This window comes from Lytechinus pictus, chromosome 2, assembly GCF_037042905.1.
Source record: "Lytechinus pictus isolate F3 Inbred chromosome 2, Lp3.0, whole genome shotgun sequence".
Classification (NCBI taxonomy): Eukaryota; Metazoa; Echinodermata; class Echinoidea; order Temnopleuroida; family Toxopneustidae; genus Lytechinus; species Lytechinus pictus.
Window position 1 is genome coordinate 45772798 of NC_087246.1, and position 14011 is coordinate 45786808.

Here is a 14011-nt window from a genome sequence, read left to right on the forward strand (position 1 = left end):
CAAGAAAATAACTAATGCACTTAATCAGTTGTCAATCCAATTGGTATAGTTCTTGGTTGGAAAATTTTGAATAAACCTAATTTCACATAATAAAGCACAAAAGAACAAGTGGGGATATTCATGAAAACATGCCTAGAACTGTTTCACTGGAATGATGCAAATCTTTAAAATTCAATAATTTCATTATTGGTATCCGTTTTTGATCAAATTTCCAGCATTTTGCTCTGCGAATTATACTATATTTATTGAGATATAAATACCTTCAGCCTGGAGCATATCTTTGATGGAAACCGAACAAAAAATTTTTTTTGAATTTATATATTTTCTATAATATTCTATTTGAATTTTTCCACCATCGTGTTATCGTAATTAAGATACTAAAATGCATTAATCCCTGCAGCATGCCCCCCCCCCTCCTACACACACACACCCTCCCACCGACACTCCATTACTGTCGCAATCACATGCTTCAATACAGAATTACAGATAATACATATCACATGTAGTTGCAAGACTTACGGTTTTTAATCAAACTTAGCACTCCTGCAAGAATTTGGAACAATATTGAAATTAGATAATATTAAAAGAAGGTACAATATTACATGCTTTAATACAGGGGTATAAATCAGATGATAATGCAAATCAAATACAATAACATAATATAATAAAGATAAAACAAATATACACATTCTTTATACAGTATTTTCCCAGTAATTGTGATTTAAGACCATCAAATGCATGCATATCAGTGGAACCAAAATGGTCAGCTGAAAGTTATACTCATAATGGATTTTCGATCATTCATTCAATTTTGATAAAATTATTTTTGTAAGTTTTCTTTATGATTTTGATAACGTAGACTAACGCTACGATCCTTTGCGATTGCATTTCCAAGTTTACAATTTTTATGATAACATCTTGATGTAAAAAACACGGTTGGTTTGAGTAATAGCAAAAATGAATTTATGAAGGTGGAAAGGCCGTCAAATATTTCACAGATTTGTAAAGTTTTGTATAGATTTGGAAAGGTTTTTCGCATGCAAGCATCTACCCCATATGTCATTCAATATAGATTCCATAAAATGCAAATTTCTCAGAAAATCGGATATTGTTTTACCTGCGTTTATCAAACATTATCATCGCATAAGAGAGAAACAAATCAACCATTTTAGGCAAATGCAATTATAAATTTGTGGAATTTATATTAACATGACTTTATGGGAAGATGCGTGAATATATCTAACAAACTTAAGTAGCTATATGTCTTCTTTTTTATGGATTTCCGACAAAGTTCGATATTTTTCTTTAAAGTTTTCTTCTTTCACTAATAACCAACTTCTCATCAGAGGTGATTATTGTACATATTGTAATGTCACAGGAAGTAAAATATAATGTATATAATTACTTTGTGAATTGCCATTTGCATTTCCTTTGTTTAGAATTTTTTTTTCATTATTTTGGACTGGGATTGTGAGGAGGCGTAGTCTTAGAGCCCCATCAACATATTTAATGAATACTGCTGAGATTGAACACGATGAACATGTGGAATAAAAAGTAACGGTTGGCGAAGTATGTTACAAGGGCAGGGGCGATCGCCCTCCCTTTTGAATTTTGAAGGAGTCTTAAAAAACGAGGAAGAGGAGAAAAAGGGAAACAACAGACAAAAAAACAGAAGAAAAGGGAATATCGAAAAGATAGGTTGTGTAACTCTATTAATACCCTTATAATCGGGGGGGGGGGACAGGCTGTCTTGCCCCCCCCCCCGCCCTCTTCCCTTCCAAATACTCTGGTGCCCCCCTAATTGTGTTAAACATAACTTCATTATATTTGGTTAATTTTCAAATTTATGTAAGCCATGAGCATAGTGAGAATGCATAGAATGTAAGATAATGCAGAAGGAAGAAATAGAAAAACATCAATATGATTTACAGCATAAAAATAATATCATCGCAATAATGATATAATGAATATATTTACAAGAATATCTCATATATAGTTACAACTTACTTATCATGTCAATTATGATTTAATCACCGACAATCAGCATGGTCAATAAACAACATTGATCAAGAGATATTGTTGCTTTTCTCTTACTACTCTGTATATTTTTGTTTCCACAAGTTTCAATTTAACAAACTTATATCATAGGATTCCTACCAAAGCGGGGTTATCAAAAAGACATTGATATCGCAAAATTATTTCGAGGTGCCAAAGGCGCCTGAATAGACAAAGTCCTGGGTTCGATTCCCTCCACGGCACCTATGCCCATGACCACGAGCAAGGCGAAATGGATAGTGCTTTTTTATCCTACATTCAAATAAATGGAAATGCTATATGCATTTTTGGTTACTATGCGTGCACTTGTTTTACAGAAATGATATCTTTATTCTCTTCAGTTAAAATTTGAAAAAGGAATGGCGTTTCAATCGGAAATGGACGGTATTATTCTGCAAGCGCCCTTTGTGACAAAATGCAGTCTATTTTATTTGTCGTATGGTTTGCTGAATTTCAAACGATGCACAAAGTATGGAGATATTATTCAATAACGCCCAAAGGAAATACATCTCAATGGTATTAATGTACGTGTTTTCAGAGGACCAGTGTCATTGAAGACATTTTAAAGGGCTAGAAAGGGTTACAGTACAACTTAAATGGTGACAGTGCCATTTTCTGTACACGGTGGGATATTTTAAAAGCATGCGCGCTTTAGAGGAAACTGAATTTATTGGTTGATGAAACTGAGACAATGAAATCAAATCAGTTAGCAATTCATTGGAGAAAATGTACCTGTACAGATGCACCTGTTCACTGGTTTTCCCGATCCAGTCACTACAATATCTAACTTTTTCAAACAATATCCGGTTACAAGATATTTATATGACCCACTTTACACTAATTTAACACTCAAAACCAAAATAAGTGTAAACAAGGTGGTAGAATCTTAACAACTTTATTCTATTCAATAATCACTCTCCGGCCCCTTCTACTAGTATGGTCATTTAATTTGGCTAACCTTTTCATGTGTAATGGTATAAATTTCTCGACAAAATAAAGGAATCAATCTGGTTACAGTTAAATACAACAGATTCTTCGAGTTCAGGTTACAAATTCACATGGACATTTTCCTCTTTATGACATACTCAGGAAAATCAAAGTGGTAGGCCAACAACTGGGATAATAACATCGGGGAGTAAAATCGCTTTGATATTCCGAGTCTTCTAACATCAAATTCGCAGCGCGTGCCAAGGTCATTCCATCGTTTGTGAAGTTTTCCTCATATTACCAAAGTCCTATCATTCAGTTGATTCGATTATGTAGTGTCCTTCCTCTTATTTCGACTATTATCTTGATTATCCTTTCCCACCCTTCCTATGTATCTCTTCAAGAGACAATAGCCTCAGTCAATGACACTTATGCATTTTATCATTCATTAATATCTCAATTGCGAATCCTGATGACACCGTCAAAATCAACTTTTGTTAACATCATCGATCCTACGTCCTCGACTGTGGGAGGGATGTGCGCTGTCAGGTGCTGGAACACATCTGATAGAAGGCGTCTTGAAAGGTTGTACTAAAATGCTCACAATGGTCTAAATAGTCCAGGAACTTTTGCCAGCGCTTAATATAAGTTTGAGCAGCAAACGCACCTATCATACGTCATCATTGTAAAGTAGACACCGAACGCCTGTTTAGATAATACGACCAGTACGCGACGGAAAGGAGGAGGAACGTCAAGGGGAAGAAGACGCGGGCCGTTTGGTCGATTCGCAGTGCCAGCAGTTTGGAACTCCGATGCGAGCCCTGAGAAGGCGAAGATGATGACGAAGAAGACTTGAAGAGCCCAAAGAAAACAGGGTGTTCTTTTTCTCCTGGGACGTGACAGTCTCTGCGGTTGTTCGGGGTGTACGATACTCCATGCTCCACGTCCTCATCGAGAGAATCCATTCTGGCGGCGTCGCCGTCGTAGTTGGCGCGGTATTGGTTATTTCGGACGGGTCGGTAGGTCGGTCCGTAGTTGTAATTGGCGAATCGCGGGTCCGGGTAGGGCTTGTTTTCGTCGATGGCGACGATGTAGTCGGTTGATCGACCACTCGGGGCCGAATGATGGTGACGATGATGGTGGTTTGGAGACTCGTTTTCTTGACGGCCCAAACAGCTGCTTGGAAAATTAAACTGCAGGGATTACAAAAATAAGAAGAAACCAAATAAAAATCAGAAGTTAAAGAATGTAAGCATGACAAGTGTATTATTTTGTATATTCACAGTTTGCAACGTTAATAGAATGAACAAAAGAATTCCTCAAATTACTGATGTGCTTATACTTTGTGGTTGAATTGCCTTATTTTGTTCTCTTATAATTAGTACTAACATCAGCTTGGTACTGATAATTTCTAGTTGCCATAGGCGGCGGAAGCGGGGGGGGGGACAGGGGGGACGTGTCCCCCCTAAATTTTAGGTGGGGGGGCGGTCCCCCCCTAAATTTTTTGTTGATAACCTTTTTTTTTTTTGGCATGTCAAAAAAATTTGGTGGTCCCCCCTAAAATTGTTGGCTTCCGCCGCCAATGCTAGTTGCACATGCTGAATGAATATGTTCTGCTTTTAAAAAGAGATGTAAGTATAATACACTATATCTATAACAAGTTTACAATTAGCAAATCAGATTGAAAGACGTCAATAACTTTAAACTTGTTATTACTGTATTTATTATCGGAACAAATTGTATGAAACGGACCCCGGTGCAATTGGGTAAAGACTTTAGTACAAACGATCGTCATTTACAGATATTTACGAACCGGTTAATTCCCCGAGTTATGTAACACATATTATTTCTAGATATGAAGAGTTTGGTTGCAAAGGGGGTTAGGTCCACTTAGGACCATTCCGAGAAAAATCATGTATTTTATTCTCACTTATTGCAACATTCTTATGAGAAACTAAATTGTCCTCATGTACTACCCTATCATGTGAACATAAAATTGGGTATAAAATAAATCTACCCGTCTTCAACTTTTTATATATATTTTTTTATACATTATAATTGTTTAGACCTAACCCCTTTTGCAAGCAAACTGAAATGAATCAAATCTCTTTTGAATAAAAAAGTGATTTTTCTTTGCCACTTGTATTCACGTTTTAATGTGAATTTCAAATTTTCTTTGGTATCATCAGAGAGACTAAAAATCTATAGGTTTGAGACAGAAAACAATAAAATTTATGAAAAATGGACCTAACACCTTTTGACCAATGAGCTCTTCAGAAGAGTTTGGTTGCAAAAGTGGTTAGGTCCACTCCAAGAAAATCACTTTTTTTTATTCTCCCATATTGCAATATTCTTATGTGAAACTATATTTTCATGATACCTACCATGTGAACATAAAATTGGGTATAAAAGAAATTTACTGTCTTCATATTTTTTAAAATATTTTTTTCCAAAATATTTCTTTGTGGACCTAAACCCTTTTGCAACCAAACTGAAATGGTCCTAACCCCTTATGAAAAAGAAATTATTTTTCTTTGCCATTTTTGTTCACTTTTTAATGGGAATTTCAACTTCTCTTTGGCATCATCTTATAGAGCTACTAAAAATATATACATTGAGACCAAAAAAAAATCAAATGTGATGAAAAATGGACCTAACCCCTTTTGCAAATGAGCTCTTCATATATGGGTGAAACCCTCAAGCATATGGCTCTTCTGTGCCCAAATCCCTATAACCATCATCCTCCCCTGCTTGGTATGACATATAAAGATTCATGATAATTATCCACTGCTTAATAACCACAAAATATACTCCTACCTTTTTGTTACTTTTTCTCAATACTTTTTGTCTTTGTCTCTCTGTTCTGTCCTTTGTCCATAGATAGTGAACGACGGAGTATTCAAATAAGCTGGCTATGGCGAAAGCTAAACAAGCATCAAACCAAATATCGATGGCCTAGAAAAAAACAGAGAGAAAGAAAATAAGCACACAGCATGTTATTCACCATTCACTGCTCATTATACACGTACCGCACTAAAGTACAATTTAGTTTACCTTCCAATCTATTTTTGGCAATACCCATTATCGTTTAATGACCACTTTGTCCAGAACAGCTTAGTCTAAGGATCCTTTTTTTAAATAGTTCAGATAAAATGAAAATGTGCAAAATAATTAGTAAACCAAATAGTGAAAGAGAATTAGCATGAGTCGATCTTAGACCAAGTTTTCTATATACCAAACAACAATTAGATCAGAGTGATAGTAGACCTTATGAGTTTATCTCAAGTGGTATTAGATTATCTCAGTAGTAGACCAAGAGTAATAACCCCCACGACATTTTCTCCTGCAACAATGTTGCTCTTAAAATATGGAAAATATGCATACTAAGCCAACAAGACACCATGCAACCTCAAGCAATGCCCTAACATATATCATAATCCTTACACTATACTAAATCAATAATTAGGCCTTCCCTGCACTACCCTAACCTTATGTCTAAGACTATTAGAGGCGGGAGAAACTGGTCACATGTGCAAAATAATGAAGGATCGCCGTCATCTTCACGTCGTGTTGAACTTGACCGCGGTCAGTTCATATCTACTTTAGAAAGTGCAATTCAAAACACTACCCGTACAATGGCCAATGTAAATTTGTTCTTTTAACTAGTGTCTCTCCATTTGATTTCAAGACAGCTGGTGAACAAAAAGCTTCAAAGTTCTCCGAGTCATGCCAAGCTCATGTCCTTTCAAGACGTTGTCAATTAGCTACAAGATAGATAACTGACTTGATTTGGGTCGTTACAAAACAAAACAAACAATAAAACGAAGTTCGTGTTGCAAGGAGAGCATCTTTCCTATTCAATCTGCCCTAAACCATCAATGCATTCATGGCAGTCATTGAAGATTTTTAGAGAAAATAAGAAAGAGAAGGTTCAACTATGCTACCTTTATTATGCTACCCAATACCATACAAGAAGCACGTTTAAAAGGTACAACATTGTATCTTTCTGGCTTTAGATCACCTTCATAATGGTGCATCTTTGCACCTTTCATACCAAAAAGGTGCCAAATATGGACATGTGGAAGCTGCTCCAAGTGTGAAATTGATAACTGTAACAATCTAAACTTTTTGCTTTGACTTTATTACTGTTTTTTGCAATACCGAAATCAAAACCGGCAAAGGTGTGATGGTGTAGTCCGACCAGACACCGAGCAGAGCGAAAGTGTTCGTCTATAATAATCATAATAACGGTATATTTACCCAGGGTAGCCACTTCAGTTCCGAAAACTGTTCTCACAGCGGGCCCTGCTATTAGTATTACCCGGCTAAAAGGCTACCTATTCAGGTGCACACAGCTTTTTGAGGAATTACTTCCTGCCGGTACCCATTTACCTCACCTGGGTCGAGTGCAGCACACTGTGGATGAATTCATTGCTGAAGGAAATTACGCCATGGCTGGGATTTGAACCCACGACCATCTGTTTCACAGTCCGGAGACTAATCAACTGGGCCACGACGCTCCACACTACATGACTCCCTTCAAATTGTTATCAATATCTAGCTATCTTCTTCTTACACACCAACGTTTAATACCAAAAGGCGAAAAGGGGGATAGTAAATCCGATTCACAAACCTTCGTATAGGAAACTTTAGGCAGGCCGGCGAAGCCAGCGTAACCTGTCGTGGTGGTGGTCATCGTCAGGATAGTAGTGACGCCGAGAGAGACCCGGGCGGCAGCCTGACTGATGTCGATCCAGAAGGATACCCAGGAGATGATGACGAGGAGAGCGGTAGGCATGTAGGCCTGCACCACGTAGAAGGTGAGTTCCCGGATGAGCACGAAAGAGAACTCGATACACGAATAGTTGCCTGCATGATGAGAGGGAGAGATAGTCTTGAGGTGATGGTATTTACAATACCAATGGCAATGATTTCATTGGATCAGAGGCAATAGTCCTCTCAGCCATTGATGCATTGTAATGGCGAAAGTGTGTTATAAAATCAATCAATTAAAATTTGAAAAGATGACTTTTAGGCCTATCCCGAATGGAAAATACACACTGCCTTATAGTGTGTCCACGGTTTGTTCACAGTGTGGAACACAATGTGAAATCACCTTCACACAGTGTGGAACCCAACGTGAAATCAATTTCACATTGTTACATTTGAACATTTTAACAGTGCGAACACACTGAGAATACCCACAATGCCAAGGTGTCCACAGCCGTGTGCATTTGGGTAATTTCAAGTCTGGTGTTGGCATTGGTGTTGGTGTTGGAATTTTGATTGCTTCCCCTAGCTCCAAATTCTATTCTGAGTTTGTAAAACTGATTCAGATCACTTCATTGACATATCAAAAACTAGTGAGTGACTTTTCAGGACCATCTTCGTTTTATGTTTTTTAGTGTTTTACTCGTGTAAAAATTGACTTAACACCAACACCAATAGGTCAACACTGAACTTGAAATCACACATTGTAACAGTGCGAATTCATAGTCCACCATGAGAACACAGCGTTTCATAATTATCTTAGGCCTACTTTAAATTACCAAAAACAAAATAAATACTTGCAAAAATGACAAGAATCTGGAATATTTTCGCCAATAAAATTTTTCCAATTAGACAAGCATTTAGCCATTCTTTGAGGAGTACATTTTGAAATAGGCCTACCCCTCCGATAAGGTATATATTCAAACACACAGAATTGCTTACAGTCACACACTAACTCCACAAGAATCAACCAATTAATTATTTCGAAAGTTTTAGAGTTGGTTTCGTCGGTGTGACTGAAGCATCAGCGTGATGAGAGAGGCCTTGATTTATCGAATCCTCCAGAATTTGTATAATGAATACACCCCTCCACACACCCTCAACCAAACACACCCCTCCCATCCTGGTTTTACCACTTGGCTAATGAAAGGAGTGTGGTCAATTCTTAAAAAGGGGTAGATTCAGGATTTCATGAATAAGGGAGCGCGTGAATTTGGTGACATTTTAAAAATTTACCTTCCAAGGAGGAATTTCTCCTAAATGAGTATGACACTCCCTTTTGCCTTTTTGGAAAGAACAAGGTGTGACACAATGTGAACGCAAACTGACGATGTGGAAGTCCTCTGACATCGAACGGGTGCATTCTCACGCAGCTACTATATGCCACCTATTCTTAATTCAGTTTTAATTTAAACACTGATCGTGGTTTATCTTTGGATAGCCCATTGTGAAACAATTTTTTTTAACTGTACAGGTACAGGTGGAGCGTTGTGGCCCAGTGGATTAGTCTTCTGACTTTGAAATAGTGGGTCGTGGGTTCGAATCCCAGCCATGGCATAATTTCCTTCAGCAAGAAATTTATCCACACTGCTGCACTCAACCCATGTGAGGTGAATGGGTACTCGGCTGCATTAATTCCTTGAATGCATGAGCGCTGAAAGGCAGCTCTAGAATCTAGATAAAGCTGAGGTAATATAATATTTTCTAGATAGATGGCGCTACATAAATGCCTATTATTATTATTTTATCAGCCCATTCGACGCTAAAATCATTCATAGCAGTACAGTCTAGGAATGATAACTTGATGATAATAGTTGCCAGGGGGAAAATGAAAAGTAACATTAGAAACATTTTGACATTTTGGGCTTCCCATCACTTTATACCATGGCCTAAGCCCAGATTTCCGAATACGTTCGAGTGTCACACATTGTGTACTTTCAAGCAGGGCTGTGCAGCCTTTGCGCAGGGGAGGGGTCACAGTCCTGCCCACGTGTCTCCTTCCCATCAAGTGCGCCCCTCCCCCTTACCTGTGGTGTAAAATAGATCGGTGCAAGGTCCATGACTGAGTTCAGGTATAACACTGAACTGAGGCAACATAATGCCTGTGTTGAGGACGACTGCTTCGGGCTCCTTCCATTCGAGCGTTAACTCATTATCTGTACTCTGATCTGGAAGAAGGAAAAAGCAAAAACAAATAACGAAAAGCGTCTCTTTTTTATCACGTCATCACATGCAGGCGTAGCCACGTTACTTTGAATATCATTACAAGCATAATCCCATATGTTTTACTTTTTTTCAAACGTGTGGGGATTTCCCTCTTTTTATTCAGTAAATCCTCTTGGATATTCTGTCTGAAAGCAAGCGTCTAAATCTGAAATGAAATAACCTTATCAAAAAAAAAGCTGAGAAAATTTCCTCATATGGAAAAGATTAACTTGATACATTAGATAGGTAAAATCACCAAAGAAAATCGAATTAAATTTCTGTTTTGAGCTCTTTTAATAAAGTCCTCTTTCCTTGTTGTCTAAATGTCTGTTAAAAGTTGATTAAGCTGTAAAGTTTTTAATGAAAACACTAAGTATTTAAACCATCTGGAATCGATTGTAAATTTAACCACAAAAATATACTCACAACTTTCCACGACAGTTTTGCATCGTTGCATGTCCATGGGAAAAGCTTCAAAATTCATTCGACACGAGAGAACCAATGTCAATCTGGAGAATATATGATAAGTGAATTATAATTGAATCGTTCATAAATATTGGATCAACTATTGACAAAATACACATGTCGATTTTGTGTACAGAGATGCCCTTAAAGGTCAAGTCCACCTCATAAAAATGTTGATTTGAATCAACAAAGAAAAATCAAACAAGCATAAAGCTGAAAATTTCATCAAAATCGGATGTAAAATAAGAAAGCTATGACATTTTAAAGTTTCGCTTATTTTTCTCAAAATAGTTATATGCACAATTTAGTCACATGAAAATGAGAGTATGTCCCTCAATCACTATTTCTTTTGTTTTTTATTGTTTGAATTATACAATATTTCAATTTTTACAGATTTGACATTAAGGACCATCTTGACTGAACCATATAATGTTAAACAATGGTAATTCCACATGTTCAGGGAGAAATAAAACTTTGTTTCACAGGACAATGAGGAGAAAACTAGAAAATATCATATTTCATATAATAAAATACAAAAGAAAAAGTGAGTGAGTGATGTCATCAGTTCCCTCATTTGCATACCGACCGGGATGTGCATATAACTATTATGTGAAATTAAGTGAAACTTTAAAATGTCATAACTTTCTTATTTTACATCCGATTTTGATGAAATTTTCAGTGTTATGCTCGTTGGATTTTTCTTTTTTTATTCAAATCAATATTTTGTTGGAGTGGACTTGTCCTTTAATGGTCAAATTTACATTGGATAAATGATAATTTTTCGTCAAGGTAGTCGGTGTTTCAGAAATATAATTTTCATAATGCAAGGGAGATTGCCAGCACGGTCGTATGTTGGCGAAATTTGCACCGGGGATGGAGAATGCATAAAGTGTTCAGAATTTATGAAGGCCTGTTTGTACTCGTGCCTTTCCATTTTGGGGGTAGAATCTCTTAAATGTCAAGTCCACCCAGAAAAAGTTTATTTGAATCAATAGAGTAAAATCAAATTAGCGTAACGCTGAAAATTTTATCAAAATCAGGTGTAAATTAAGAAAGTCTCGCTTATTTTTCACAAAACAGTTGTATGCACAACTCAGAGACATGCAAATGAGAGAGTGGATGATGTCCCTCACTCACTAATTCTTTTGTTTTTTAATGTTTGACTTGTACAATATTTCATTAATTACAGATTTGACAATACGGACAAACTTGACTAAACCATAAAATAACAATGGTAATTTTTTTAATGCAAAATAACAATGGTAATTTCACATATTCACGAAGGAATAATACTTTGTTCCACAGGACAACGAGGAGAAAATTGGAATAAAATCATATTTCATATAATAAAATACAAAAGAAGTAGTCAGTGGATAATGTCATCAGTCCCGTCATTTGCATACCGACCAGGATGTGCATATATAACTGTTTAGTGAATTTAAGCGAAACTTAAAAATGTCATAACTTTTATTAGTATGCATCTGATTTTAATAAAATTTTCAATATTATGCTTGTTCGATTTTTCTCTTTTTAATCAAATCAGGTTTTTGTTGGGGTGGAATTGTCCTTTAAATACTTGCGATAAAAAAAAAGAATAGAAAGGGGAAGGGTAAAATATGATATCGTTCTTTAAATATTATGTCAAAATCTATCACAACAATAGATTTAAAAGAAATCAAATTCTTGTGCTAGATCGCTGCGCTCGCTCGCAGATTTTTTAAAATTTGCCCCATACGACATTTATGGTCATCTCAAAATGTTTGGCTCATTGCGTCACTGGCACACAAGCTTGCGTTCTCACAAAGTTAAGCTAGTCGAAAGTTGAAAGTAATTTCGGTGTAGAGGTGTTGTGACTCAGTGGATAAGTTTCCGGACTTTGCACCACAAGGTCGGGGGTTCAAATTCCATCGCAGCACTCGCGTCCTTTGGCAAGGCGTTTATCTACATTTGCCACTCTTCATCCAGGTGTAGTAAATAGGTACCCGGTAGGAAGGAATTCCTTGAATGCTCGAGCGCCCGATCAGGGTAGCCATGCTAAAGCCGAGGTATTAGAATGCAGCGCTTTGACAAATTTGTATTAAGCGTAATATGAGTGTTGCATATTATCATGATTACTGCAAATGCAGTTTGATAATTAACCGTCTTAACTTCCTTAGCTTATATCGTTCCCCATTTGAATGATTTCAGCATACTTTGAAAAGTTTTCCAGTGTTCACTTTAGGATAAATCATCCTGAAAAAGAAATATAGCTTCCAACAATAACAGGTGGAATCCAATCGTACGCCAGTGAAAGCAAAAACAATTCCAACCAATGCCAAGTCTTCCCCAAATAGCCTGATATTTTCTTGGGGCACGTAACGAGTCGTACTCATTTATTGATTATTCGCTGCACCTTTTACTGAAGAGGGGCACATGAGAAGAAACGTCTCCCAACCCCACAGGGCAGTCAATTTATTGGGATTACCAAGTTACTGGTTAATTAAAAGAGTTGCTTTTAAAGGTCCCACATCTTAAAGGAGTTTGTTTCATTTTTATTTTATTTTTATATTTTTTAACGTGTCCCAATGATTTGGAATGATGGACGTTATAAATTAACGATGTCTAGGTTGATGATAAAAACAATGATGATAATGATAATAATGATAATGATAATAAACCATTAATTAAAAAAAATAACGGCCTTCCAAACGTCACAATGAACAGATGAAAGAAAATCAAACCATGGTGGTAATAATTTAAACACAATATCTTACATCCGCAACCTTATAAGTTATTTCAAAAGAATCGGTTATGAAATGCTGATTAGCAGATAATTTCCTTTGGGTCCCCCCCCCCCCCACACACACAGACTTTATCTCATTTATCTTGAAAGCATTAATGAACCTGAATACTCGATAGCTTTTGAGAAAAATGGGGGATGGGGGACAATGGCTGCAGAATAAGAAAATCCCATCAAATAAAAGTTTAACCTACATCCTTAAAGAAAGAGGAAACAATTTCAATGAGTTCAATAAAGACGCCTGTGCACCATAAAATTGGGCGCCATGAATGCCAGTCTCCAAGCGGCTAGGATATCGATTACAAGTCATTCAAGTTTCATCGAAATATAAAGAAACCAAACTATCAGCTGAACGTATTAACGTAATATTAAAGTGAAATACTCCCAAGATTTAAGTGATGTGCGGAAGTAAATATTAACTATTTTCAATCAGTAAATGTAGATTCAATTATTATCAAAATTAGTTTTCAAGACGTCAAGACAAGTTGTAGGTGTCTCCAACCAAAACAGGCGACCAAAATGTAGCTATGGTCTTTGTATTGAAAACAAGATAGATTTCGCCCACTTAACTTCTAATTTCATGCGACATTAAAAGTGACGCCGGTATGAAAGAAAATTAATCCTCTTCCAAAATCTAAATTGAAGTAATAGATCAAATATCTGTATCAGGTCAAACAAACAAAAAATGCCGACATTCCAAAAACCTTTCTTCGTGCTATTACGTTCACATGAACACGTCTGCCACCAAAAGAATATTGATCTTCCACATTTCGTGGGACGTTGAATGTCGCTGGTTCGTAACGTTTAATT

The 14011-nt window shown here is 36.6% G+C and overlaps 1 protein-coding gene across 1 annotated transcript in view; it reads right to left on the bottom strand.

Annotated features, from left to right (window-relative positions):
• Nucleotides 1-502: 502 nt before the first annotated feature.
• Nucleotides 503-14011, bottom strand: part of LOC129271436 (glycine receptor subunit alpha-4-like) — a 29272-nt gene continuing 15763 nt past the window's right edge. Inside the window, exons 4-8 of the mRNA XM_064094914.1 lie at nt 10384-10466; nt 9780-9920; nt 7616-7851; nt 5800-5937; nt 503-4175 (exon numbers count right to left, since the gene is read on the bottom strand). Coding sequence (XP_063950984.1) covers nt 3663-4175; nt 5800-5937; nt 7616-7851; nt 9780-9920; nt 10384-10466 — 1111 coding nt within the window. The 3' untranslated portion in view covers nt 503-3662. The remainder of the gene's footprint in view (nt 4176-5799; nt 5938-7615; nt 7852-9779; nt 9921-10383; nt 10467-14011) is intronic.